At 39.5% G+C, this 26,562-nt stretch overlaps 1 protein-coding gene and 2 pseudogenes across 1 annotated transcript in view; all 3 read left to right on the top strand.

Moving 5' to 3' along the window:
* Gat (GABA transporter) overlaps window positions 1-25,568 on the top strand; it is a 1,840,468-nt gene extending 1,814,900 nt beyond the window's left edge. Inside the window, exon 11 of the mRNA XM_067758099.1 lies at window positions 25,344-25,568. Within this exon, the coding sequence (XP_067614200.1) occupies window positions 25,344-25,427 (84 nt within the window). The 3' untranslated portion in view covers window positions 25,428-25,568. The remainder of the gene's footprint in view (window positions 1-25,343) is intronic.
* Window positions 12,944-14,670, top strand: LOC137234754 (vacuolar protein sorting-associated protein 45 pseudogene; annotated as a pseudogene).
* Window positions 16,380-16,921, top strand: LOC137234753 (cytochrome b-c1 complex subunit 2, mitochondrial-like; annotated as a pseudogene).
* Window positions 25,569-26,562: the final 994 nt, after the last annotated feature.

Here is a 26,562-nt window from a genome sequence, read left to right as displayed (position 1 = left end):
AGCTTCTGTGTATTTTGGGCTTAATGGTAAAAGACAATTTTTTGCTACCCTGGGTCCATGTTTTGGTCAATGACTGTGGAACCAGGTAAGATACCCAAAAGAAAGTTATCTTAGATTTTAAGTTAGACGTCATGTGATAGAATGGTGAAAGTTTCTTGATAAACTATTACCAATCCCAATTACCAAAGACACCGCTAGTACCGTGCCTTTGATAGGCATATTTTACAAACGAATTTTACGACTACCCCTCTTCACAGTTTGTGTGAAATCTCTGAAATAATTTGAGATATTGAAATAGATCTCACATCACAATGTAGTACTCATTTCTACCTTTCGTTTGACACCCATGTTGGAAAAACTAATTTTGTGCCACATTTGGGTCAATAACTCTGGAACCGGATAAGATATCCTGATGAAGGATGTCTTAAATTTTGGGATAGACGTATAGTAATATAATAGTGAAGGTTTCATTCAATTCAATGGAGTGGTTTTTGTGTGTGGTGGGCATAGTGCTAAAAAAAACAACATTTTTGGTCACCCTGGGTCCACATTTTGGGCAATAACTCGTGAACTGGGTGAGATATCCAAATGAAGGTTACCCTAAGTTTTAAGTTAGACGTCATGTGATAAAATGGTGAAGTTTCATGCAATTCTAACTAGTAGTTTTTACGTGATGCCCGGACAATCACACAGACAGAGATACAGACAGACAGACAAACATACAAAAATTCTAAAAATTGTAGATTTGGGTTCCGTTGGTCCAATAACGACCTCTCCTCTCAGTTTTTCTTGAATATCTTCAATGTACAGACATCAACCTGTTACAATTTTATTATATGTAGAGATTAAAAAAAAAAATGTAAAAAAAAATATATATATATAATACCTCGATACTGTTCCTGCCATGGTTCCAAGGGCTTTTGATTTCGGCCTGCAGAACTTTTTCATGTTTTTCTACTTAATATGGTAGGTGTCACATCCATTTTACAAAGTTTTTCTAAAGTTATAAGTTCCATCCCTTTTTTCGTATTTGGTATAGAATTATGGCATTTTTTGAAATTTTCGATATCGAAAAAGTGGGCGATGTCATTGTCGGATTTCGCGTATTTTTAATACCAAGATAAAGTGCGTTCACATAAGTACGTGAACTAAGTTTAGCAAAGAGATATCGATTTTTGCTCAAGTTATCGTGTTAACGGCCGAGCAGAAGGACAGACGGTCGACTGTATATAAAAACTGGGCGTGTCTTTAACCGATTTCGCCCATTTTCACAGAAAACAGTTATCGTCATAGAAGCTATGCCCTTAAAAAATGTCACAAGGATTGGTAAATTTTGTTCGACTTATGGCATTGAAAGTATTCTAGACAAATTAAATGAAAACGGGCGGAGACACGTTCATTTTGAAATTTTCTTTTATTTTTGTATTTTGTTGCACTATACCATTACTGGAGTTGAATGTTGACATAATTTACTTATAAAGATATTCATTTTTATACTCAGTTGAACAGAGCTCACAGACTATATTAACTTTGATTGGATAACGGTTGGTTGTACAGGTATAAAGGAATCGAGATAGATATAGACATCCATATATCAAAATCATCAGGATCGAAGAAAAATTTGATTGAGCTATGTCCGTTCGTCCGTCCGTCCGTTAACACGATAACTTGAGTAAATCTTGAGGTATCTTGATGAAATTTGGTATGTAGGTTCCTGAGCACTCGATATCGAAAATTTCGAAAAACCGAAAAAGTGCGATAATTCATTAGCAAAGACGGATAAAGCGATGAAACTTGGTAGGTGAGTTGAACTTATGACGCGGAATAGAAAATGAGTAAAATTTTGGACAACGGGCGTGGCACCGCCTACTTTTATAAGAAGATAGTTTAAAAGTTTTGCGAGCTGTAATTTCGCAGTCGTTGAAGATGTCATGATGAAATTTGGCAATAACGTTGCTCTTATTACTGTATGCATGCTTAATAAAAATTTGCAAAATCGGAGAACGACCACGCCCACTTAAAAAAAAATTTTTTTTAAAGTCAAATTTTAACAAAAAATGTAATATATTTACAGTATATAAGTAAATTATGTCAACATTCAACTCCAGTAATGATGTGGCGTAACAAAATACAAAAATAAAAGAAAATTTCAAAATGGGCGTGGCTCCGCCCTTTTTCATTTAATTCGTCTATAATACTTTTAATGCCATAAGTCGAACAAAAATTGACCAATCCTTGTGAAATTTGGTGGGGGCATAGATTCTGTGACGATAACTGTTTTCTGTGAAAATGGGCGAAATCGGTTGAAGCCACGCCCAGTTTTTATACACAGTCGACAGCCTGTCCTTCCGCTTGGCCGTTAACATGATAACCTGAGCAAAAATCGATATATCTTTACTAAACTTAGTTCACATACTTATCTCAACTCGTTTTATCTTGCTAAAAAAAATGGCTGAAATCGGACTATGACCACGCCCACTTTTTTGATATCGAAAATTACGAAAAATGAAAAAAATGCCATAATTCTATACCAAATATGAAAAAATTGATAAAACGTGGTAATTTGATTGGTTTATTGACGCAAAATATAACTTTAGAAAAAAACTTTGTAAAATGGGTGTGACACCTACCATATTAAGTAGAAGAAAATGAAAAAGTTCTGCAGGGCGAAATAAAAAACCTTTGAAATCTTGGCAGGAATACTGTTCGTGGTATTACATATATGAATAAATTAGCGGTACCCGACAGATGATGTTCTGGGTCACCCTGGTCCACATTTTTGGTCGATATCTCGAAAACGCCTTCTTATATACAACTAAGGGCCACTCCCTTTTAAAACCCCCATCAATACCTTTAATTTGATACCCATATCGTACAAACATATTCTAGAGTCACCCCTGGTCCACCTTTATGGGGATATCTCGAAACGGCGTCCACCTATGGAACTAAGAATCACTCCCTTTTAAAATACTCATTAACTTCTTTCTTTTGATACCCATATCGTACAAACGAATTCTAGAGTCACCCCTGATCCACCTTTATGGCGATATCTCGAAAACGCGACCTCCTATACAACTACCACCACTCCCTTTTAGAACCCTCATTAATACCTTTAATTTGTTACCCATATCGTACAAACACAATCTAGAGTCACCCCTGGTCCACTTTTATGGCGATATCTCGAAAAGGCGACCTCCTATACAACTACCACCACTCCCTTTTAGAACCCTCATTAATACCTTTAATTTGTTACCCATATCGTACAAACATATTCTAGAGTCACCCCTGGTCCACCTTTATGGCGATATCTCGAAAAGGCGTCCACCTATAGAACTAAGGCCCACTGCCTTTTAAAATACTCATTAACCCCTTTCGTTTGATACCCATATCGTACAAACAAATTCTAGGGTCACCCCTGGTCCACCTTTATGGGGATATCCAGAAACGGCGTCCACCTATGGAACTAAGAATCACTCCCTTTTAAAATACTCGTTAACACCTTTCTTTTGATACCCATACCGTACAAACAAATTCTAGAGTCAACCCTGATCCACCTTTATGGCGATATCTCGAAAAGGCGTCCACTATGGAACTAAGAATCACTCCCTTTTAAAATACTCATTAACACCTTTCTTTTGATACCCATATCGTACAAACAAATTCTAGAGTCGACCCTGATCCACCTTTATGGCGATATCTCGAAAAGGCGTCCACCTATAAAACTAAGGCCACGCCTTTTAAAATTCTCATTAACATCTTTCATTTGATACCCATATCGTACAAACAAATTCTAGGGTCACCCCTGGTCCACCTTTATGGGGATATCTCGAAACCGCGTCCACCTATGGAACTAAGAATCACTCCCTTTTAAAATACTCATTAACACCTTTCTTTTGATACCCATATCGTACAAACAAATTCTAGAGTCAACCCTGATCCACCTTTGTGGCGATATCTCGAAAAGGTAACCACCTATACATCTACCATGATACCCATATCATACAAACGCATTCTAGAGTCACCCCTGGTCCACCTTTATGGCGATATCTCGAAAAGGCGACCTCCTGTACAACTACCACTCCCTTTTAGAACCCTCATTAAGACCTTTAATTTGATACCCATATCGTACAAATACATTCTAGAGTCACCCCTGGTCCACCTTTATGGTGATATCTCAAAAAGGCGTCCACCTATAGAACTAAGGCCCACTCCCCTTTAAAATACTCATTAACACCTTTCGTTTGATACCCATATTGTACAAACGCATTCTAGAGTCACCCCTGGTCCACCTTTATGGCGATATCTCGAAAAGGCGTCCACCTATAGAACTAAGGCCCACTCCCTTTTAAAATACTCATTAACCCCTTTCGTTTGATACCCATATCGTACAAACAAATTCTAGGGTCACCCCTGGTCTACCTTTATGGGGATATCCCGAAACGGCGTCCACCTATGGAACTAAGAATCACTCCCTTTTAAAATACTCATTAACACCTTTCTTTTGATACCCATATCGTACAAACAAATTCTAGAGTCAGCCCTGGTCCACCTTTATGGGGATATCTCGAAACGGCATCCACTTATGGAACTAAGAATCACTCCCTTTTAAAATACTCATTAACACCTTTCTTTTGATACCCATATGGTACAAACAAATTCTAGAGCCGACCTTGATCCACCTTTATGGCGATATCTCGAAAAGGCGTCCACCTATAAAACTAAGCCCACGCCTTTTAAAATTCTCATTAACATCTTAAATTTGATACCAATATCGTACAAACAAATTCTAGGGTCACCCCTGGTTCACCTTTATGGGGATATCTCGAAACGGCGTCCACCTATGGAACTAAGAATCACTCCCTTTTAAAATACTCATTAACACCTTTCTTTTGATACCCATATCGTACAAACAAATTCTAGAGTCAACCCTGATCCACCTTTATGGCGATATCTCGAAAAGGCGTCCACCTATAAAACTAAGCCCACGCCTTTTAAAATTCTCATTAACATCTTTCATTTGATACCCATATCGTACAAACAAATTCTAGAGTCAACCCTGATCCACCTTTATGGCGATATCCCTAAATGGCGTCCACCTATAGGACTATGGCCCACTCCCTCATAAAATACTCTTTAATACCTTTCATTTGATACACATGTCATACAAACACATTCCAATGTTACCTTCGGTTCATTGGTTATTTTCCCTTATGTTTTCACCATAGCTCTCAACTGAGTATGTAATGTTCGGTTACACCCGAACTTAACCTTCCTTACTTGTTTTTTGTTAAACTTTTACTTTTAAAATTTTTTTAGTTCTATAGGTGGACGCCTTCTCGAGATAACGCCATAAAGGTGGACCAGGGGTGACTCTAGAATGTGTTTGTACGATATGGGTATCAAATTAAAGGTATTAATTAGGGTTTTAAAAGGGAGTGGTGGTAGATGTATAGGTGGTCACCTTTTCGAGATATCGCCATAAAGGTGGGAAAGGGGTGACTTTAGAATGCGTTTATACAATATGGGTATCAAACGAAAGGCGTTCATGAGTATTTTAAAAGCGAGTAGGCCTTAGTTCTATAGGTGGACGCCTTTTCGAGATATCGCCATAAAGGTGGACCAGTGGTGACTCTAGACTTTGCTTGTACGATATGGGTATCAAATTAAAGGTATTAATGAGGGTTTTAGAAGAGAGTTGTGGTAGTTGTATATGTGAAGGCGTTTTCCAGATATCGACCAAAATGTGGACCAGGGTGACCCAGAACATCATCTGTTGGATACCGGTAATTTATTTATATATGTAATACCACGAACAGTATTCCTGCCAAGATTTCAAGGGTTTTTTATTTCGCCCTGCAGAACTTTTTCATTTTCTTCTACTTAATATGGTAGGTGTCACACCTATTTTACAAAGTTTTTTTCTAAAGTTATATTTTGCTTCAATAAACCAATCCAATTACCATGTTTCATCCCTTTTATCGTATTTGGTATAAAATTATGGCATTTTTTTCATTTTACGTAATTTTCGATATCGAAAAAGTGCTCGTGGTCATAAGCGGATTTCGGGCATTTTTTATACCAATACAAAGTCAGTTCAGATAATTACGTGAACTGAGTTTAGTAAAGATATATCGATTTTTGCTCAAGTTATCGTGTTAACGGCCGAGCGCAAGAACAGACGGTCGACTGTGTATAAAAACTGGACGTGGCTTCAACCGATTTCGCCCTTTTTCACAGAAATAAGTTTTCGGCCTAGAATCTAAGCCCCTACCAAATTTCACAAGGATTGGTAAATTTTTGTTCGGCTTATGGCGTTAAAAGTATTCTAGACAAATGAAATGAAAAAGGGCGGAGCCACGCCCATTTTGAAATTTTATTTTATTTTTGTATTTTGTTGCACCATATCATTACTGGAGTTGAATGTTGACATAATTTACTTATATACTGTAAAGATATAAAATTTTTGGTTAAAATTTGACTTAAAAATGTTTTTTTTAAGTGGGCGTGGTCGTTCCCCGATTTTAAAAATTTTTATTAAGCATACATATAGTAATAGGAGTAACGTTTCTGCCAAATTTCATCATGACATCTTCAACGACTGCCAAATTACAGCTTGGAAAATTTTAAATTACCTTCTTTTAAAAGTGGGCGGTGCCACGCCTATTGTCCAAAATTTTACTAATTTTCTATTCTGCGTCATAAGATCAACTCACCTACCAAGCTGCATCGCTTTATTCGTCATTAGTAATGAATTATCGCACTTTTTCGGTTTTTCGAAATTTTCGGTATCGAAAAAGTGGGCGTGGTTATGGTCCGATATCGTTCATTTTAAATTGCGATCTGAGATGAGTGCTCAGGATCCTATATGCCAAATTTCATTAATATACCTCAAAATTTACTCAAGTTATCGTGTTAACGGACGGATGGACGGAATGGCGGACGGACATGGCTCAATCCAATTTTTTTTCGATCCTGATGATTTTGATATATGGATGTCTATATCTATCTCGATTCCTTTATACCTGTACAACCAACCGTTATCCAATCAAAGTTAATATACTCTGTGAGCTCTGCTCAACTGAGTATAAAAAAACAAGTATAGGTGTCTAAGTTCGGGTGTAAAAGTGCATTTAGGTTTTTTCCATTTTTCCATCTGCTCTGTGCTCGGTGATTCTGACACCCAAAGCTCTCTTTTTTGTGCCAATGTATATTTTGTTGCACTTTTCTTCAAGATTCCCATTGCATTTTATTTCGTATATGATGTTATGTTGTTGTTGCTTCTCTACTTTGCCTTTTGTTCTTGTGAATATTTTATTAAGTGTTAAGTGTGGCTTGTAGGCAGTGTGTAGGTATTATTGTTCTTGTCCATTATTTTGTTCAATGTTTTGTTGTCCGTTAACCCTGGTATGTATGTAACTCACCTGTATATTGTCTTTTCTTGTTCGTTGTTTGTGGCTGCATTTCTATTATAATTTTTAATTATGTTTATCGTTGTTGTTATAAGCATCTCTATTACGGCATTCGGGTACCCATGTTTACAGAGTATGTTTTTTTTTGGCCTGTTTTCATTTCTGAACTCCTGATTACTGAGTTTGAAAATTTTTTCAATTAAGTTTATTGCAGTGTTTTTCTTTTGGGCCCAGAGTGTTCATTAAACAAACAAAGATAAATATGTAAAACTGAGCCCGAGTTTACAAAGCTTCTCATTCGCAGCGAAAAGGAACTTTACAAAAACAAATCTACAAAACTTACTTACTTACTTAATTGGCGCTTAACCGTCTAAACGGTTATGGCCATCCAACAAGGCGCGCCAGTCGCTCCTTCGTTCCGCCAACCGGCGCCAGTTGGTCACACCACGGGAGTTTAAATCGTTTTCCACCTGGCCCTTCCAATGGAGTGGGGGCCGCCCTCTACCTCTGCTTCCATAGGCGGGCTCCGACAGAAACACTTTCTTGGCCGGAGCATCATCTTTCATTCGCATAGTATGGCCTAGCCAGCGCAGCCGCTGCGTTTTAATTCGCTGGACTATGTTGATGCCTGCGTATAGCTCGTACAGCTCATCATTAAATCTTCTTCGGTACTCGCCATCGCCAACGCGTAGATGTCCATAAAGCTTTCGAAGAACTTTTCTCTCGAACACTCCCAAACCGCTTCATCTGCTGTTGTCATGGTCCATGCTTCTGCCCCATATAGCAGGACGGGTATGATAAGTGACTTGTAGAGTATGATTTTCGTTCGCCGAGAGAGGACTTTACTTTTCAATTGCCTTCCTAGTCCAAAGTAGCATTTATTGGCAATATTGATTCTTCGCTGGATTTCAGTGCTGATGTTGTTGCTAGTGTTGATGCTGGTTCCCAAATAAACGAAGTCTTTTACTATTTCGAAATTATGGCTGCCAACAGTAGCGTGGTTGCCAAGGCGCGTATGCGCTGACTCTTTGCTGGATGACAGCAGGTACTTCGTTTTGTCCTCATTCACTATCAAACCCATCTTTACCGCTTCTTTTTCCAGTTTGGAGTAAGCAGAACTAACATCGCGGTTGTTTAGGCCGATGATATCAATGTCATCAGCATATGCCAGTAATTGCACGCTTTTATTGTATATTGTTCCAGTGCGGTTAAGTTCTGCAGCTAGTATAATTTTCTCCAGCATCAAATTATAGAAATCGCACGATAGGGGGTCACCCTGTCTGAAACCTCGTTTAGCTTTGAACGGCTCGGAGAGGTCCTTCCCAATTCTGACTGAGCTGATGGTGTTGCCCAACGTCATTTTGCACAGCCGTATAAGTTTTGCGGGGATACCAAATTCAGACATAGCGGCATATAGGCTGCTCCTTTTCGCGCTGTCGAAGGCGGCTTTAAAGTCGACGAAGAGGCGATGTGTGTCGATTCTCTTTTCACAAGTTTTTTCCAAGATTTGGGGCATTGTGAAAATCTGGTCGATGGTAGATTTACCAGGTCTGAAGCCGCACTGATAAGGTCCAATCAGCCGGTTCACGATGGGCTTCAATCTTTCGCACAATACACTTGAAAGTCCTTATATGCGATATTAAGAAGGCTGATTCCACGATAGTTGGTGCATTTTGCAGTATCCTCCTTCTTGTGGACTGGGCAAAGAACACTTAGATTCCAACCGTCGGGCATGCACTCGTCCGCCCATATTTTTCTAAGAAGCTGCTGCATGCGCCTTACCAAATCCTCGCCGACGTACTTGAATAGCTCCGCAGGCAATCCATCAGCGCCCACGGCCTTGTTGTTTTTCAATCTGGATATTGCTATTCTAACTTCGTCATAATCGGGCGGGGGACATATAATCCATCATCAACGAGTGCGGGATCGGGTTCTTCATCTCTGCGCGGTGAATTGCTGCCTCCATTTAGGAGAGCAGAGAAGTATTCCCTCCATAATCTAAGCACTCTCTGGACATCAGTTACAAGGTCGCCGTTTTCATTCCTACAGGAGTTTGCCCCGGTCTTAAAACCTTCCGTCTGTTGCCGTATTTTTTGGTAGAATTTTCGGGAATTATTCCTGGTGGCTAGCAGCTCAAGCTCCTCGCACTCACGCCTTTCTGCTTCTGCTTTTTTCTTCCTGAAAAGGCGTCTCGCTTCCCTTTTAAACTCACGATAGCGTTCACACACTCCTCTTGTCGCGCTCGCTTTTAACGTAGCCCTGTAAGCAGCGTCTTTTCTTTCGGTTACAACGCGGCATTCTTCATCGTACCAGTGGTTTTTTCGTGGCCGCCGGTAACCAATTTTTTCCTCGGCGGCAGTACGAAGTGCTTTGGAGATATGCTGCCACTGCTCCTTCAGGATGAGTTGTGCTCTCAGAGAGCAGGTGTGAGAGTCGAGTTGCGAAATCATTGGCCGTCTTTTGTGATTGAAGCTTTTCGACGTCTAGCTTTCCTTGTGTGTTTTGTTCCTTGGTTTTAGCCGCGTTGAGGCAGGTGCGTATTTTGGCTGCAACGAGATAATGGTCCGAGTCGATGTTAGGTCCTCGGATCGTGCGCACATCTAAAATACTGGAGGCATGCCATCCGTCTATCACAACATGATCGATCTGTTTCGATCAGGAGACAGCCATCTACAAAACATACAAATTAATATAGAGACAGAATGTCTCAATTGTGTTGTTACTGTAGAAATGGGATAAACTAAATTAAGCAAGGAAACAAATGCAAGCAGGATAGCCTAGTGGTTAAGGCAACTGCAGTTTCACCGTGTGATTCGCGGTTCGAATCTCGGTGAAACCTTTGATAAAATTACAAAATTGTCTGATGATGATTACGTGGTGGTTTTCGAAATGGTAGCATCGCAATATGCCAGCAAATTTGTCTTTCTTTTCAGTTTCTCTTAGAAAAACATAATAATTGAATATTCAATTATTATAAGCCGGTGTTAAGCCGGTGTCAGGAGTTTTAATTTTTGATTTAAATATGGAAAGTTGTAAGCTCAAAACATTTTTAAAATAAATACGAGAATATTAAAATTGAAAATGCAGCATTTTGAATTCAAATATTAAACATTTTAAAATAAAAAATGCATTTTTCTTGTTAATAAAAGAGGAATTACAAGTGTGTTTTTATTGAATGTATATAAATACAACAAGTGTTAGGCCTGTGGCCTAAACATACCGGCCCCCTTGCCGAAGGCAACAAAGAAAAAAATGAAAAAAGGAATGCCACGTCATCGCACGTCCAGTAAATCTTTATGTCGATGTGCAGATGCGGACTGCAAGCACTGCACTTCGCACGATGGACTTCGCGTCTCTTTGTCCTGTGAAGAAAAAAGAAAAGAAGTTATTAAATATACGTACGTGGTTTCTGATTCCGTGCAGTAATTACTTAGTTTTTATGAAACGCTCCTATTTTTGGCAGGCTTCTGAGACTACCAGCCCGAATACGGTCGGTTGGGTCAGGAGACCGCCAACTGTTGTTGCTGGCGTTCCGCTCACCATCACTTCGGCGTATAGATCAGCGCCGAGTGTAAGCCGAACTGGCGATGAGCGGTAGAACTGAGGATCCGCAGGCCGCATGAATTCAAAAGGCGCGGCAATCTTCGGGTCCACATTAGACGGCGGACTCAAGCGATATTGGCCTTTGACCACTGCGGCTTGAGTGGTGACGTGCGTCGATGACCCGAACTTGCCGCGCAGAATAAGGGTGCATTGCCCTGGTCCCTGGCACTCCAATTGGAGATCACGTACCAGCTCTGCATCGACGATTGTGCTGGTGGCGCAAGGATCGATGATAGCACGAACAAGATGTAAATGCCCCCGCGATTCGATGCGCACTATGGCCGTCGGCGCAATGGGCACGAAAGGCCGCATGATGGATGCTGGAGTAGCTTGGAGCAGTCGGCCGGTTCGGAAGCCTTCCGGTGTACCACGCGATAATGTCCTTGTACTTTAAGCTTCAAGAGTTTATAGCGTCGATTTATTTCACCGCTGCTGTCTCTCGCGTTTGGATGGCTTGGTGGGGCCTCGTTGGAGTCCGATGTCGCAGTGCCGCCAATTGTCGCGTTCCTTTCGAGGTTTCCTTGTTTTTTCCGCTGTTCGTCCGTGCTGCAACAGCGGCCGCAAACTGCGCATCCCGTTCCTGCTCGTTGACGGTCTCATTTCTGTTTTTGCTCTCTCTTCCTCCATTTTCGCTCTCTATTCCTCCATTTCCTCTTCCTCCACCTGCTGAGCCCAGGACTTTGTCGGCCTCATTAGGTGGATTGACAACGTGTCATCGGACGGGTTGTCGTTGCCAGTGGTTGTTGCATCATCGCGTTCAGATAGACGCTCATCTAGATGGAGCGTGGTGTGGTGCTTTTGCTAGCACTGTTTGCAGCGATATTTGCTATTGCACTTGTCCACGCGGTGAAAGGGCGACAGACAATTCGGACAGTATTTGTGCAACAGCACGGCCCGCAACCTCTCCTCCGGAGATTTTTTCTGTATTCGGCACATAGTCGGAGACTATGGTCCCTGCCGCAGAGCTGGCATGTGACGTCGAAACGCCTTGCGCCTCCCTCTAACTTGGCCAATAAGGTTTGGTAACGGGTCATGATCTGAAAGAATATTGGTATCATTGATCATGCCCAAATTGAGGTTCGCAGAATGTTCTTTGGGTGGCGTAAATCAAAAAAAAATTATCTCTAATATATTTAAAAAAACATTTTATTGAAATTTAATTGAAATAAAAAATTGAAGGCCATAAGTACATACCTATGCGTGCAAAGAGATGAAGAAAAACGGATTTAGCACCATTAGTACATTTTATAATCTGATTTATGTCAGTAGATGTCGCCGAAGTAGTCCTAAACATTTATTTTTGATTTGTGGTGAACTTTGTTTTTACAACAAGTGACCTGCCACCACACGGAACGGTTCGAAACTTGGCTGGAAGGGTATTACAGAGTTGCACTTCCACCATTCAACATTATTTTTGACGTGTATTGTCGATAATGTTGAGATTCGTGGAATTAATTATTCTAAATCTCGACCAAATGAATGGTTGATCGAGATATGTAATACGCGACATGTGTGGCGTGTAGCAACGCATAAGGCATAATATCGGCAACGCAGTGCACTGACAGTCAGTCAAGTTGAGTGTAGAGATTTTGACGAGCAGATGTCGCTTTTCCATTTCGTGAATGAAAAAAAAAAATGTCATTCATATAAAACACGCGGTGGGTATAGATACTAAACTGCGTAATCTGACCTTTTATTAACTAATTTTGTATTTTTATTTTCAGGTTTTCTTTCCATGGTTTTAAATAAAGCTGGGAAGCGAAATTTTACACGATAAACAAGATGCGTCCTTCTAATGACAGGCGCGAGGTCCCAAGACGTATTTGAAGCGTTTAGCCGCCCCAAAGGCATGGATGTTAGACAAATTGGGAGGCGTATTTGCTCCTTGACCGTCAAGTGGCCCACATAAATTGCGCGAATCCTTGCCCTTAATGATTTTCTTGAGAAATCGTCTTAAGTATGCCCTCAATGGGGCTGAGGTGATCAAAATTCTGATGCAGCGTCTCATTAAAGTTGATGGCAAAGTACGTACTGATCCAAGGATACGACTAGCATTATCAATGGCGCTTAGTCAATCAGACATGTTGCAACGTGAGGTGTATCTATTTGAACGCCTTGATTCCGGGCGCTCTAGTGAGCGCATGAAAAATTCGAAATGTATAGTATTCATAAGACCAACCAAACAAAATGTACAGCTACTTGCCGACGAACTACGCAGTCCCAAATATGGCTCTTATTTCATTTATTTCAGCAATATCATTCCGCGTACCGACATAAAGTATCTAGCAGAATGTGATGAAAGTGAAAGAAGTATACGCCGATTACCTTTGTGTCAATCGGAATTTGTTCTCACTTAATATACCTAACAGTATGCATCGCCTTAATTGGTTGCCAGATGCACTTGGGCGTACAGTACAAGGTGTATTAGCCGTATTATTATCATTGAAACTAAATCCAGTTATACGTTATCGTGCTGGCTCGGCAGTGACACAAACTTTAGCCAAACAAATATATGAACAAATTTGCAAAGAATCCAGCCTATTCGATTTCTCACGTACCCATGAAAATGGTGCTGCTCCACCACTTCTACTCATATTAGATCGAAGTGATGATCCTGTTACACCCTTGCTACATAGATGGACATATCAAGCAATGGTACATGAATTACTCTGCATACACAATAATCGGGTTGATCTTTCTAATATAGCTGGTATACCAAAAGATTTCAAACAACGGTGAACAAGATGAGTTCTATGGCAAAAATATGTATGCAAATTTTGGTGAAATTGGTGCGACAATTAAAAATTTAATGGAATAATTTCAACGTAAAGCCAAAAATCAAAAAAAAGTTGAAAGTATTGCCGACATGAAAAATTTCATCGAAACATATCCACAATTTAAGAAAATGTCTGGTACTGTACAAAAACATCTTTGCATAGTGGGAGAATTATCAGCGCTCACTGCAAAGCGAAGCCTCTTTGAAGTATCCGAGGTGGAGCAAGAGGTTTCATGTAAAGCTGAACATTCGCAACAACTTCAGCGTATACGTAAAATTATAGCCGATGAACGTATTACAGTGGATGATGTTATCAAATTGGTGGCATTGTATGCTTTACGTTATGAGCGTCACGCAAATTGCGATACGTCTAGATTGTTGCAAATCATTAAAACACGCAGGAGACGTACAGCTATTGTACCTAGTTTAATTGAATATGCTGGAACGCGTATGCGACAAGGAGAAATTTTCAATTTAGTGCGTATTTCCGATGCTGTTAAGCTAACGCGAAATTTAATAAAGGGTTTGAAAGGTGTTGAAAATGTTTTCACTCAACACACACCCTTACTTAAGGAAACATTGGAAGATGTTTTCAAAGGAAGAGAACTAGATCCAATGTATCCAGCAATTAATTCGGAATTAGTACCATCTCGGCGTCCATCACAAGAAGTGGTCGTATTTATGGTTGGTGGCACTACATACGAAGAAGCATTGGCAGTACACCAACTTAGTAATCTTGGCTATAAATATTAGGCAATATTTGGTGGTACGACTATACACAATGCGAAAAGTTTTATAGGTGAGGTATTGAAGGCAACCGAAGGTATTCAGTTCAAACATACCAAATCAATGTTGGAATATATTTCTAGTGATAATTACTAAACTAATGATTGATAGTAGCGGGAAACAATTGAAACAGCTGTGTTCGTTTACATTCTATATTCATTATTATTGTTACTGCTGTACCGTGTTTTTGCTACACTGTTATCAGTATTTGTACAAATACCTCACGATTGAAGGCAGCCGGATGTGATCGTATTTGGAGTAGTGCTTGCTGAACATAAGGTGATTTTGGAGTGCGTTGTTCGAGCCCATTGTCGCAAATATTTATGTAATTTTCTTTTAGGATAGAACGTGAGGAGGCTGGTTCTAATATGGTGGCCGACGAAAACTTATGCGTACCACCATGTTGACCATCATGATGCATATGAACTGAACCGAGCGACGATACTTTGTCAATCACCACTGAACATTTCAAGGGCATGCTTTATATCCAATCAATCGACTCCACACCCTTCGATCCAAGTAAGTTAGCTAGTTTTACCAAAGTGCGCGCTGTTATTTCAACTACAGTGGTGTCATTTGATGGTAGTAATGTGCGCAAATTATTGTAATAGGGTACTTAATATACGTTTCATTGTATCCACAAAATTGCCATTTATTAAACATTTTACTACCACGACCTCGCCTTTCTTATCATTGGTATCAGCCGAGTTACATGCAAAGACAAATCTTGTGCCGCTTTGCTTTGTGCGTTGCGGTTTTTTGAAAAAATATTAGTATTACAAGTGGAAAGCGATCAGTTTACTAATACCCGATATGTATTGAACTGAATAATTTCTTAGCACACTTATCTAATTTTGTGATGAATGTATTAACCATGCCACGATCTATTAGTGTGGCTGAACATAGGTTTTATGAAAAGCACGGACACCAAAGAATCGCGCACTTGCATAAACCTATGAACATACGAAACCTAAACCGATTCAAAATTCATAGTTCAACGTCGAAAACTCGACCAGTAAACCGATTCACGTAAATATGTCATTAGTAAATAGTAGATACTCCATAACGAAATATGAGTACATTTGCGCATGTTAACTTATTCATTTCTTATGTTCGGAACATTCATCTCCATTAAGAATTTGGGGGATGGGAATACTTCCATTAATACTTAACGTAAAGGAGCTTTCCGAAATTTCAGATTCAAAATTTGAATACTCCCTGTGTAGCAGGATGGCACAAAAGCTTAACCCTTCTGTCGCTCTATCTCAGAATGCCTTTCATTGACTCCATCTTATGTCAAAATGCATTGAACTTATGCTCACATAGGGGGTTTTGAAACAAAATTGGATATAGTGTATTTTTGGATAAAATTCTAAACCTACATAGCTTTCACAAATTCACGAAATATTTACTAGTAGCTTTTTCTTCCATTTCTAAATTGCCAAGGAATGATTGACATGTTTCTAAAACGATTTGCCAGGGATTCAATTTGATTAGTTCCTTATTTGGTATGAAACCAAATTTCGATATTGTCGTGTTGGGTATTGAGTTGTTATTAGAGGTGTTATGATAAATTCTGGGTGTGATGTATTTATGGGATAGAGATTCAATTGGTCAGACCTTTTTTAACGAGGCGTTCAGGGAAATTTTCATCGCGTGTATGCAGGAAGTTTACGCTTTCGGTTATGAATTCGTCTGCGTGTGATAACGACTATTTATTGATGGGCAGCAAGCTGTCGGGTATAAGTTTATCCCATAGCTCATAATAGTATTTTAAGAATGATAAAATATTTGATGGACGTTTAATGCAAGGTGGTTCGCTAGTGAATCAGAAGGAAGCTCTAGCAATTGCTGTCTTGCAAAAGCTGTAGGTGCTGGTGCTGCTACCAAACGTGGTAATTTTAATGGTTCATTCGGTAAAGCACTGTAAGGCGTCATTTCTGATGCACCAGCTTCGTTTGCCACCATTAATGCTTCAGATGCAGAAGCGGGTCCTTTTGGATTTGTAGTATCTGCTGATTCCCAACATATTGGCAAGGCCGTAGATGTACTAACACGCGCTTTGAAATCAGGCTCAGTATCATCCAATGATGTCAATCGTGGTAAGGCTGAATTGAAAGCTGCCTTATTGGAGAGTTATGCTACCGATAGTTCTTTGAGCAGACAAATTATTCTCCAGGCAGTACACACTAAACAAGTACATAGCATTGATGCTTTATTGGCGGCCATCGATGCTGTTACTCAGCAGGACGTGCAGGAGGCTGCCAATGAAGCTGGATAATCAAAGCTGTCTGGTGGAGCTGTAGGCAATTTGGCCAACGTACCATATGCATCCGATCTAGCTTAAATATATATATATTTATAAAATAATTTATTATTGGCATGTTCTGTCAAGAGCACGAAATACGATATGACCTTCAAAATAAAACGAATTAAAGTCTAAATAGAATAGTGCTTTGGATGTGATCTAAGGTAGGCTACTGAGATAGTTAATGCATGTTCCTGCATGTGCGGCTGATCATCTGCTGCACGGGCTAATTCTTCAACTGCAAAAGTAATAAGTTTTTGATTCGGCTCTGATGGTATGAGTGTGTCCGAGTTAACGACACGTTCGATGACAGTTTGCTCTGGCAGCTTGTGATTGTTTGTAATCATACACCACGGTTCATTTTTGTTTTGATTAAAATTTTCAAAGAATGCTGTCTGGGCTAAAATGTTGTGAAAAAAATGTAATACTTTTTGGGGCTGTTGACAAATGTTCGTTATTTAAGCTAATGTTCCTTTGGCAAGAGGACAAGTTAATTTATTTGTAAACATTTTCGTGAAAAATTCGATTGTTTCGAGCTATTTATTTGGAATTTTATGCAAACCTTTTGAGTTTTAAAATTTTAACGACGAATCTCATATATATTGAAATTTACCTTTCCAGTTCATTCCGAAAGGGCGTGGGTTGAAAGTGGGATATGGTGGGAAAACAGAAATTGGATATTGTTAGGAGAATTCGAAGTGGAATTTTTAGGGTTTGAAGAAGTGGAATATTCTGCGGTTTATTTTCTTAATTTTCGACTTTATTTATATTTGAATATTTTTTTGAGTCGCTGGATATTTTGGTGACGATATAAATAAATTTCTTTGAGGATTTAGCTGCCAATTTAATTGCGGATTCTGTGGCAGATAGTGAATCTGCGTTAGGGTATGTTGGCCTCGTTCCGGGGAACGAGAGCGGGATGTCGGTGTGTTGGCCTCGTTCGGGGTGAACGAGAGCTGGGTTGTTTGGGATAGAGGAACGTATACTATTAAAGTTCATTTTCTTTGTCGTTGTGCGGAAATAATACCAATTTCGCGATTGGTCTCGTAATTTGTCCTTTAATTGTGTGGACGTCAACAACACCACGGTTATCGGAACCTGGGTGTGTGTTAACGATTCTCCCCATTCTCCACTCGTTTGGTTGGAGGTTATCCTCCTTTATGACTACTAGGTCCCCGGGTTTTAAGTTGGATTGTGGATGTTTCCATTTGTACCGTTTCTGGATCTCGGTGAGATATTCCGATTTCCAGCTTTTGCAGAATGTTTGATGGAGGGCTTTCATCTTCTGCCATCGGTTTACAATTGAGGCAGGGTTTTCACTGCAATCGAGTTCAGGTGAGGCTAGAAGATGTCCACCTACGAGAAAGTGGCCTGGAGTAAGCGGCTCCAGGTCGGAAGGATCGTTGGATGAGGGAATGAGGGGCGTAGAATTGAGGCAGGCCTCAATTCGGCATAACAGGGTAGTAAACTCCTCAAAAGTATATTTATGATCGGACGCGATCTTTTTAAAATAGGTTTTAAAACTTTTTACCCCCGCTTCCCACAAACCTCCCATGTGAGGAGCGCTTGGCGGTATAAAATGCCATTCTAAAATGTGATGGCTATATTTATTCAATGTTCCGTCCCTTGCTTCACGCAGAAATGCTTTAAACTCGGATCTTAAAGATCGCGAAGCTCCGTCAAAGTTAGTACGTTTTTCGGACAGCCTCGTCTGGATACAAATCTGGCGAAGGCAGCTAGGAAGGACCCGGTACTAAGGTCGTTTGTCGCTTCTAGATGGATGGCTTTCGTCGAAAAGCAGACAAACAGGCAAACGTATCCTCCCTCGGTAGGATTTTATATCGAGTGGTCCCGCGAAATCTACCCCGGTGTTGGTGAAGGCCCTGGTAAATGTGGTGCGCTCCTTCGGAAGGATCCCCATAAGTTGCGTTTGTGTCCGCTTCCTGTAAATAGTACAGACCTTACAGTTGTGGATAATAGACCGTATCATTATTTTAACACGTGGGATCCAGTACTGAGTGCGGATATGACGTAGCAGCAGCTGGTTCCCTCCATGCAGGGTGGTCTTATGAGAGGATTGAACTATAAGTCTGGATAACCTGCAAGTATAAGGAAGAATATTGGAAGGCTTTCGTTATGGGACATGTCTTTGGATGCCCCAGTCCGCCCCCAGTTCGAATGATGCCTTCTTCATCTATATATGGATCCAGGAGTAAAATCTCACCCTTGCCATTTATTAGTTTTCCTGACTTCAAATTTGCGTACTCTTCTTGATAGTGTTGCTTTTGGCATATTGTTATCAAGATCTGTGTTGTTTTTTCTATTTCGTCAGGGGCTATCGAATGAGAATCCCTAATAAAGGAGGCTTTAGTTGTTGGGTGCGTATTCTGGAAAAACCGAAGAATATAGGATATAACCCGCAAAGCCCTTGGTAAATCGGAAAACCTATCCAGAATGTCAAAGATATTTTTGACCGAAGTTGTATGAACTTTCACCCTCTTTTCCTCCATATTCGTATTATAATCTTCCTCTTGTCTTGGCCAATTTTCGTTGTCTTCTTGTAACCAAGAAGGTCCCTGCCACCACAAAGAATTGTTGATTAGGTCCGAAGCGTAGAGGCCTCTGCTCGCCAAATCTGCAGGAGTCTACGTGCCGCCATACTTTGTCGATGATTTTAGTTATTCGATGTGCCACGAACGTTGACCACGAACATGGTGGTTTCCGGATCCATGCCAGCACTATGGTTGAATCTGTCCAAAGGGTTACTTTAATGTTCGAAAATTTCATATTTTTGACCACAGATTCGATTATTTCTGCTAGTAGAACTGCACTGCAGAGTTCGAGTCGAAACAAGGATATGGTTTTGACCGGGCTACTCTCGTCTTGGCCATCAACAGGTTGGTGAAGACTTGATCCTTTGTTTGTACCCTCAGGAAAACAGTGGCGGCATATGCTTTTTCCGAAGCATCGCTGAATCCATGTATTTCGCTATTGTCCTTCAATGTGTAGTGAACCCATCGCGGTATGCGTATATCGTTGATCTTTTCGTAGTCAGTCATGAATGATTGCCACCGATGGAGAGTAGTTTCAGACACATCTTCATCCCAGCATGTCCCTTCCAACCAAATATTTTGCATTATTGTTTTGGCTACAATTACGACTGGTGCTAGCCAGCCAAGAGGGTCGAAAAGTTTTGCTATCGCAGACAGTATTGACCTTTTTGTTGCAGTAGGGTTATTATCAAAGGGTTTCGCTGCAAAGTAGAAGTAGTCGAAATGAGCGTTCCATCTGATACCGAGTGCTTTTACCGTGCTGGTGTCTTCAAACTCAAGAAAATCCTTGCTTAATAAGTGTTGCTTCGGTATACCCTGTAGAATTTTCTTGCAGTTGGACGTCCATTTTCGTAATGGGAAACCTGCCGATTGTAACGCCGATGATACTTGATCCCTTGCCTTTATCGCAGTTTCGATGCTGTGCCCACCGGCGAGTACGTCATCAACGTACATACAATTTCGCAAGATATCTGCTGCCATTGGATGCGACGTCTCCACGTCATCAGCGTGTTGGTGCAGTGTCCGAATCGCAAGGTATGGAGCACAGTTCACTCCAAATGTTACTGTTTTTAATTCATAAAGCTTGATTGGTTCCTTGGGGTAGTTGCGAAATACGATTCGCTGGTATTTTGTTTGGTCTTCATTGACCCATATTTGGCGATACATCTCCTCGATGTCGCTGTTGAAGACGTATTTGAACAGCCGTCAACGAAGTATTAATATTGTTAGGTCGGATTGGGTATCATTTAAACTTTTTCCGTTTGTGGAGGGACATGATGCGTTAATTAAGACTCTGACTTTTGTTGTTGTACTTCCCTCCTTTATAACAGCATGGTGAGGTAGGAAGTAACAGTGATTTGAGTCTGGAGAAATATTGCCTATTTGTTTCATGTGCCCTAAGGTTTCATATTCGGATACAACTGTATTGTATTCCGTTTGAAGGACTGGGTTTTTCGCAAGTCGTGTCTCGTTGCGATAGAACTGAAAACACGCACTTCATAATGAGGGGCCCAAGTTAAACTCTTTCCTAAAGGGTAAGGAGACTACGTATTTGCCATCGTTGCTCCGAAATGTTGTGGATTTGTATAGCTCCTCGCAGTAAGTGTCATCGTTATTGATGCTCCTCTTCTTTGGAATTTCCTCTATCTCCCAGAAAGCCGCCAGTTGTTTGTCTAAAGTGACCTCGTTAAAATATGAAACTAGGGTCTTATTTATATCAACCGCATCTGTCCGGCCTGTCAAAATCCAGCCGAACACCGTTTCCTGTGCTATTAATGTGTTTAGAACGTCCTTCCTAATACCGCCTAGCATAATTTGGGGGTATATGTCTCCGCCCAGAATTAAGTCGACTGGCTCATTGACAAAGAATCTTTTGTCAGCCAGTACTAAGTCAGGGAATGCTTGCCTAGTCATTGCGTTTATTTGGCAAGTTGGAAGATTCCCTGTTAATTGTGGTAAAACCAGCATGATCGTATTGATCTCGATTAATGGGTCTGTTGGTGACCGCTATTGTATGTTGCACGCTTCTGTTACTTGTGCAGACATTGTATTATTGATGCCCGAAACTTGGGCATGCATGCGTTTAGTTGGCAGATTTATTCTGCACTTGAGTTTCTCGGTTATGAATGAGCATTAAGATCCCGAGTCTATTAGGGCTCCCGCCGAATAGTCAACACCATTTAAATGAATATTTACCTCTGCTGTCCCTAATAGCATTCCTTTACTTGTATTTCCGAAGCATGAGTTCACATTATTAATCAAACTGTTTTCTTTTTCAGCATTGCGACGCGCTTGAGCATCTCTCGACGTTGATGCTTCGATCGTATCTACCGAATTTGTGGTTTTGGGCTGATTCGGAATGTGAAGCAGCGTATTGTGTCTTAAATGACATGTGACCCAGTTCACTTGACTGGTGAACTTTGTTACCGAATGACCAGCAGAAAGGCAGTTTATACACCAACGGCTGCTCTTAATTTGTTCAAACCGTTTAGTAGGCGTTAAACGTAATACTTTTCGTACTTTGCAATTCGATGTGCAGGACTTTTGCACATCTTACACGTAGGTTTGGCTACGGTTGTACTTGCCTGATAGGACCCTAATCGTTTCGACGATGTATCTGCCGAGGAACGAGTAGCATGTGGCTTAGAGGGTTTTGAAACCGTATCCCCTCTTATATCTACGACAGCTTCCAACGTTTGGAATCTGCTGGATAAGAATTTATCCATGTCTGTCCATTTTGAAATTTCTGTTTTGTTTTATATGGTTTGTTCCCATAGAGCCAGTGTGGTGTTCTCGCAGTTTTGTGGAGCACAAATACGTTAGAATTGCACCCCAGTTTGATATGTCAATCTTGTGACATTGAAGCGCTGAGATACAATTGTTTATTTCACGTTGCAGTTTTTTAATGGAGCTACCGCGTTCACTCTCAACTGCTTTTAAACTAAAAACAATTTTTAATTGGGCATTGACCAAGATACGTTTGTTTTCGTATCGGTCACATAAATTTTTCCACGCTGTATCGAAACCGTCTGTCGTTAAGGAACACCGTTCCACTATTTCTTTGGCCTCCCCTTGGGTTTTTTGCCTTAAATAGTATAGTTTTTGTACTGCATGGAGTTTATTATTATTAATATATATGACAGTGAACATGTCCTTAAAAGACGGCCATGAAATATAGTAACCTTTGAAACTATCCGTATCACACGCTGGCAGGCGCACATGATATTCCATATTATCTGAGACATCTACTTTCTTATCTTTCTTTTCAAAACCTTCCAAAAGATCAGCTATTGCCGCCTGACACTTTAGGAAGCTGAAATAGCACATTTTATGCTTCTTTTTGATAGCCGATAAGTCCAGACTGATGAACCTACGAGCTTTTCGTATGCCACCTTCGTAGATTCCCACAGAGGTTTTAACTCAACCCTTTGGTATATTAGGGAGTGTTTACTGTGTTGTGAAGGTGACATGTCGTTGAAGTCATTTTCATACTCCGTCACTGCATCTGCTTGGCGTGTATAGGTCTCCATTGTGTATAAAAATGAAAACCGATAAATTTATGAAAAACTAAGAAGAAATTGCCTTTGCAGAGTGTAGTGAGTGAAAATGTTGCCAAAGGACCGAACTTGGAAGTAATAATATGATTAGTGAAAAGATTTGGTGTATGCATATGTATACACAAATTTACCAATTGATTGTGTAAGCCGATAAGTTATGGCTAACGTAAAAAAAGGACTGTATAGAGGCTTATGTTCTAAGTGGGATAAGTAAAATTTCGTGGTGGCAACGGCGCGCACCCACGTAAATGTTAAGGAATGTGCTAATGCAGATTTGCTACTGAATTGTCTAAGCCAATAAGTAATGGCTAGTGCAAAAATGATGTCAGTGAGAAAAAAAAAATGTACGCTTGTTATGGACTTTTTGGTAATTTAACCAAGGACTGTGAGCTTTTGTATCACAAATTATATCTGTCACAACTGATTGGTATATTGCCGCAAGTGAGAATAATAATTCTTCAATTTTTCAAATAATTGTGGAAGGAATAACAAAACAATATGTGTGTATGAAACTAAGTGCACTTTGTGCTATAGAAACAAACTAAATTGCGATCGTATTGCCCGTGTAAAATAAGTGCAAGTGATTTTTTTTTCTTTTTTTTTGTGGAAAAAATCTTTAGTTAAATTGACTTGTGCTCGTTAATTAAAATTACAGATTTTGCTTCAATACGCTTAACAAATCAAAATTTAATAATGTGAAAAATTCTTTGAAAATAAAAATTCTGCAAAAGTGAAAGTTGAAAATTGGTGCAAGACGGTGTTTGAGGTTATGTTAACCTCTAGAGCAGTGTTGTGCTACCTTGAGCTGTGTCCGGACAATCATACCGCGGGTGGGGGATTTTGCCAGATAGTCACAAGGCGTGATGCACATACTTTAAATAACTGCGTTGAGCGCCCTTTTGTTTTTTTTTTTTTTTCAACTAAATATGAATTTTCCACTTCACAAAAAAATCACTTGCACTGTTTAATATAAAGAATCACTTTATAATTTATAATTTTATTTTGCAATTTTATTAAAAGTGAAATTAAAAGAAACCCCACCTAGCACGGAATATTTTCAACCACGACCTTTATTAATTCGTTGATCCGGAGTAATCGAATGTGATTTAGATATTGTTGTTGGATGTGTTGTTGTATATTGGCTGTTGTTGTTTTTTTTTCAATATAAACTCGCTGGTATCACCAAGAAAGTTGTATCACCATGAACAATTGCTGAGTATTGATTTTGAAATTAGTGGTTTTTCCTGTGTATTATTACGAGTTTGGAATGCTTCCTTGATTTAATGCCTAGAGAGTTGAGTGGACTGTAATTATGTGACTGGTTCTTTTTATCGGCGCGGTAAGGACCATGAACAAATGCGTGGTGGCAGCGGCGCGCACCCACGTATTTGTTAAGGAATGATTAAGGCGAAAAAAAGGAAGAAAATAAGAACACCAAAAGGTTTCGTGTTAATAAAAAAGGAATATTAAATATATTTGTATTAAATTTACACTTACGTGAAAGTGGGATAACGTGTACCTTCGCTGGCTGCTGGATAAAAAAGATCGAGCCTCTTTGCCACATGAGCCGATGAACCCACGATACAGCTCCTCAGTTGGGTTTCCCGGCAACAAAGTTGCTGTACCGCGGGCTCACAGCGGTAAAAATCTAGGATACATACGTACTACTACTCACAGATGCTTTTGTGTATTAGTGATCACAAGCATATGTGGGTGGTAGTGAACAAAGGAAAATAGAGTAAAGAAAATTATGTTACGAGGGGGGGCTGTGGCCTAAACATTATGTATTGCCAATTATCGCTTAAATAATGTGGTAGGGCAGTCGCTTTATATTTCACACATTTTCACGCTAAGCCAATTAAATTCAATGATTATTCTTTATATGGGAGTATCATTTGCCTCTTGCCTTTGCAACAACAATAAACAAAGGCAATCCTTAACAGGCTTGTATTTGAAAAACTCATGTTTTCACATGGCCCACTATACGTTGCAAAAGATGTGTTTATTTATAATCCAAATGCAATAACAATAAAAAAAGGCATTCCTTAATAGGTTTGGGTTTAAAAAACTCACGTTTTCACATGGCTCGCTATATGTTGCAAAAAATTTATTTATTTATAATCCAAATGAAAAAAAACGAAAATACTGTTATCCGTTAGTTTAAGGTAAAGGAAATTTTCTTCTATTCCAATGCCTTAATCTAGCGGTACATCAAAAATATAAGAACATTTTTTTTTCTTTGAAGCACTCCAACGTTTACTTTGTTAATTAAATAGATTATGAAGTCAAAGCAAGAGATCCTTGTTTCTTATTATTATAGTTTTAATAATAATTGTTTTACTTTCATTGCAGAGATTCCGCGCTGTTGTTCGAATAGATGAAAGTATAACCCAACTGAGGGAGAAAATGCAACAAAATGCCGCGAAAAATCTTTAATTCTATGCTCTGTAGAACAATCTTGTTTAAATCCACAAATAGTCTTTTTTCGATTCCAATTTTTATAAAAAGTAAAGTCAAGTCAGCTTTAATAAATTAAATTCCTTTCAACTCCCTTCATGAAATTTAATTCTACAAAAACATATATTTAATCTTACTGGGGACGCTAAATCGCAGATAAAAACATCGATGGCTTCGAACGGTACGTCGAAGTCGCTTCGATTATTTTACGATGTAACTGAAAAAAAGCTCACTTGCTATTCTTAAAAAATTGTATCTTATAAAGGCTCAAACCAACAACTTTTCAATTAATAAATAAAATAAAGGAGAAGCAAAAAACATTAAATTTTTTCATTGACCACATACAGAAATGGCATTACTTTGTAGTTATTGGTTTTAAATATATAAAATTTTTACTGTGGGTGCATTTTAATATATTATAACCAAATCTGTGAAGAAAGAAGTTTGAAAATCTGTTTGTTAGGACTTTTGTAACTCAAGCTAACGATATCTACCACTCTACCGATGATAGATTCTTTAAAGGACGTTTTATATATAATCTTAAAGACATATAATCCATGTTTATGAACCATATTGATGTATTGCTTGCATCCCTAGACAATGAGTTTTTATTTGTTAGGAGACATTTCTCGAAACTTCGACAACAACAAAGCAAGCAATTCATGTCGGTTTTCTCGATGAAGTTTTGGTAAGTTTTTTATAACTGCATCCTAAATATTTATATTTTATTCTCATAAAAGTTCTCTAACGGAAGTCCAAGGAAACGACCAGTTCAAATAAGGCTGCACAAGAGAGAGGGGGTGTAGGTTCCACATTACAATTGAAAAGATGGTTGGTGTCATGTGGGAACACATCGCAGGAAGGACATACTTACGAATGTCGGAGTTGGTTCTGGACAAGGAAGAATTTAACCTCTTACCGTATCCAGAACAAAGTTGGATCAGGGTGACTCCTGTCTCCCTTGGTAGTGTATTTCTTCTTCTGCAAGGTTAGGAAGTTGTTTACTGATAACAGGGTTCACCAGATGCGTCCTGGCAAAGGCGTTTTCCGATTCTGTGTGGAGGTGCCGGATCTCATCAACGTGCTTATGGAAAGGTTCCTGTAACCCTCTTGG

Source organism: Eurosta solidaginis, chromosome X (assembly GCF_040869045.1).
Source record: "Eurosta solidaginis isolate ZX-2024a chromosome X, ASM4086904v1, whole genome shotgun sequence".
NCBI classification, from domain to species: Eukaryota; Metazoa; Arthropoda; class Insecta; order Diptera; family Tephritidae; genus Eurosta; species Eurosta solidaginis.
The sequence above is the reverse complement of the archived record's forward strand: the minus strand, read 5'-3'. Positions and strand labels throughout refer to the sequence as shown.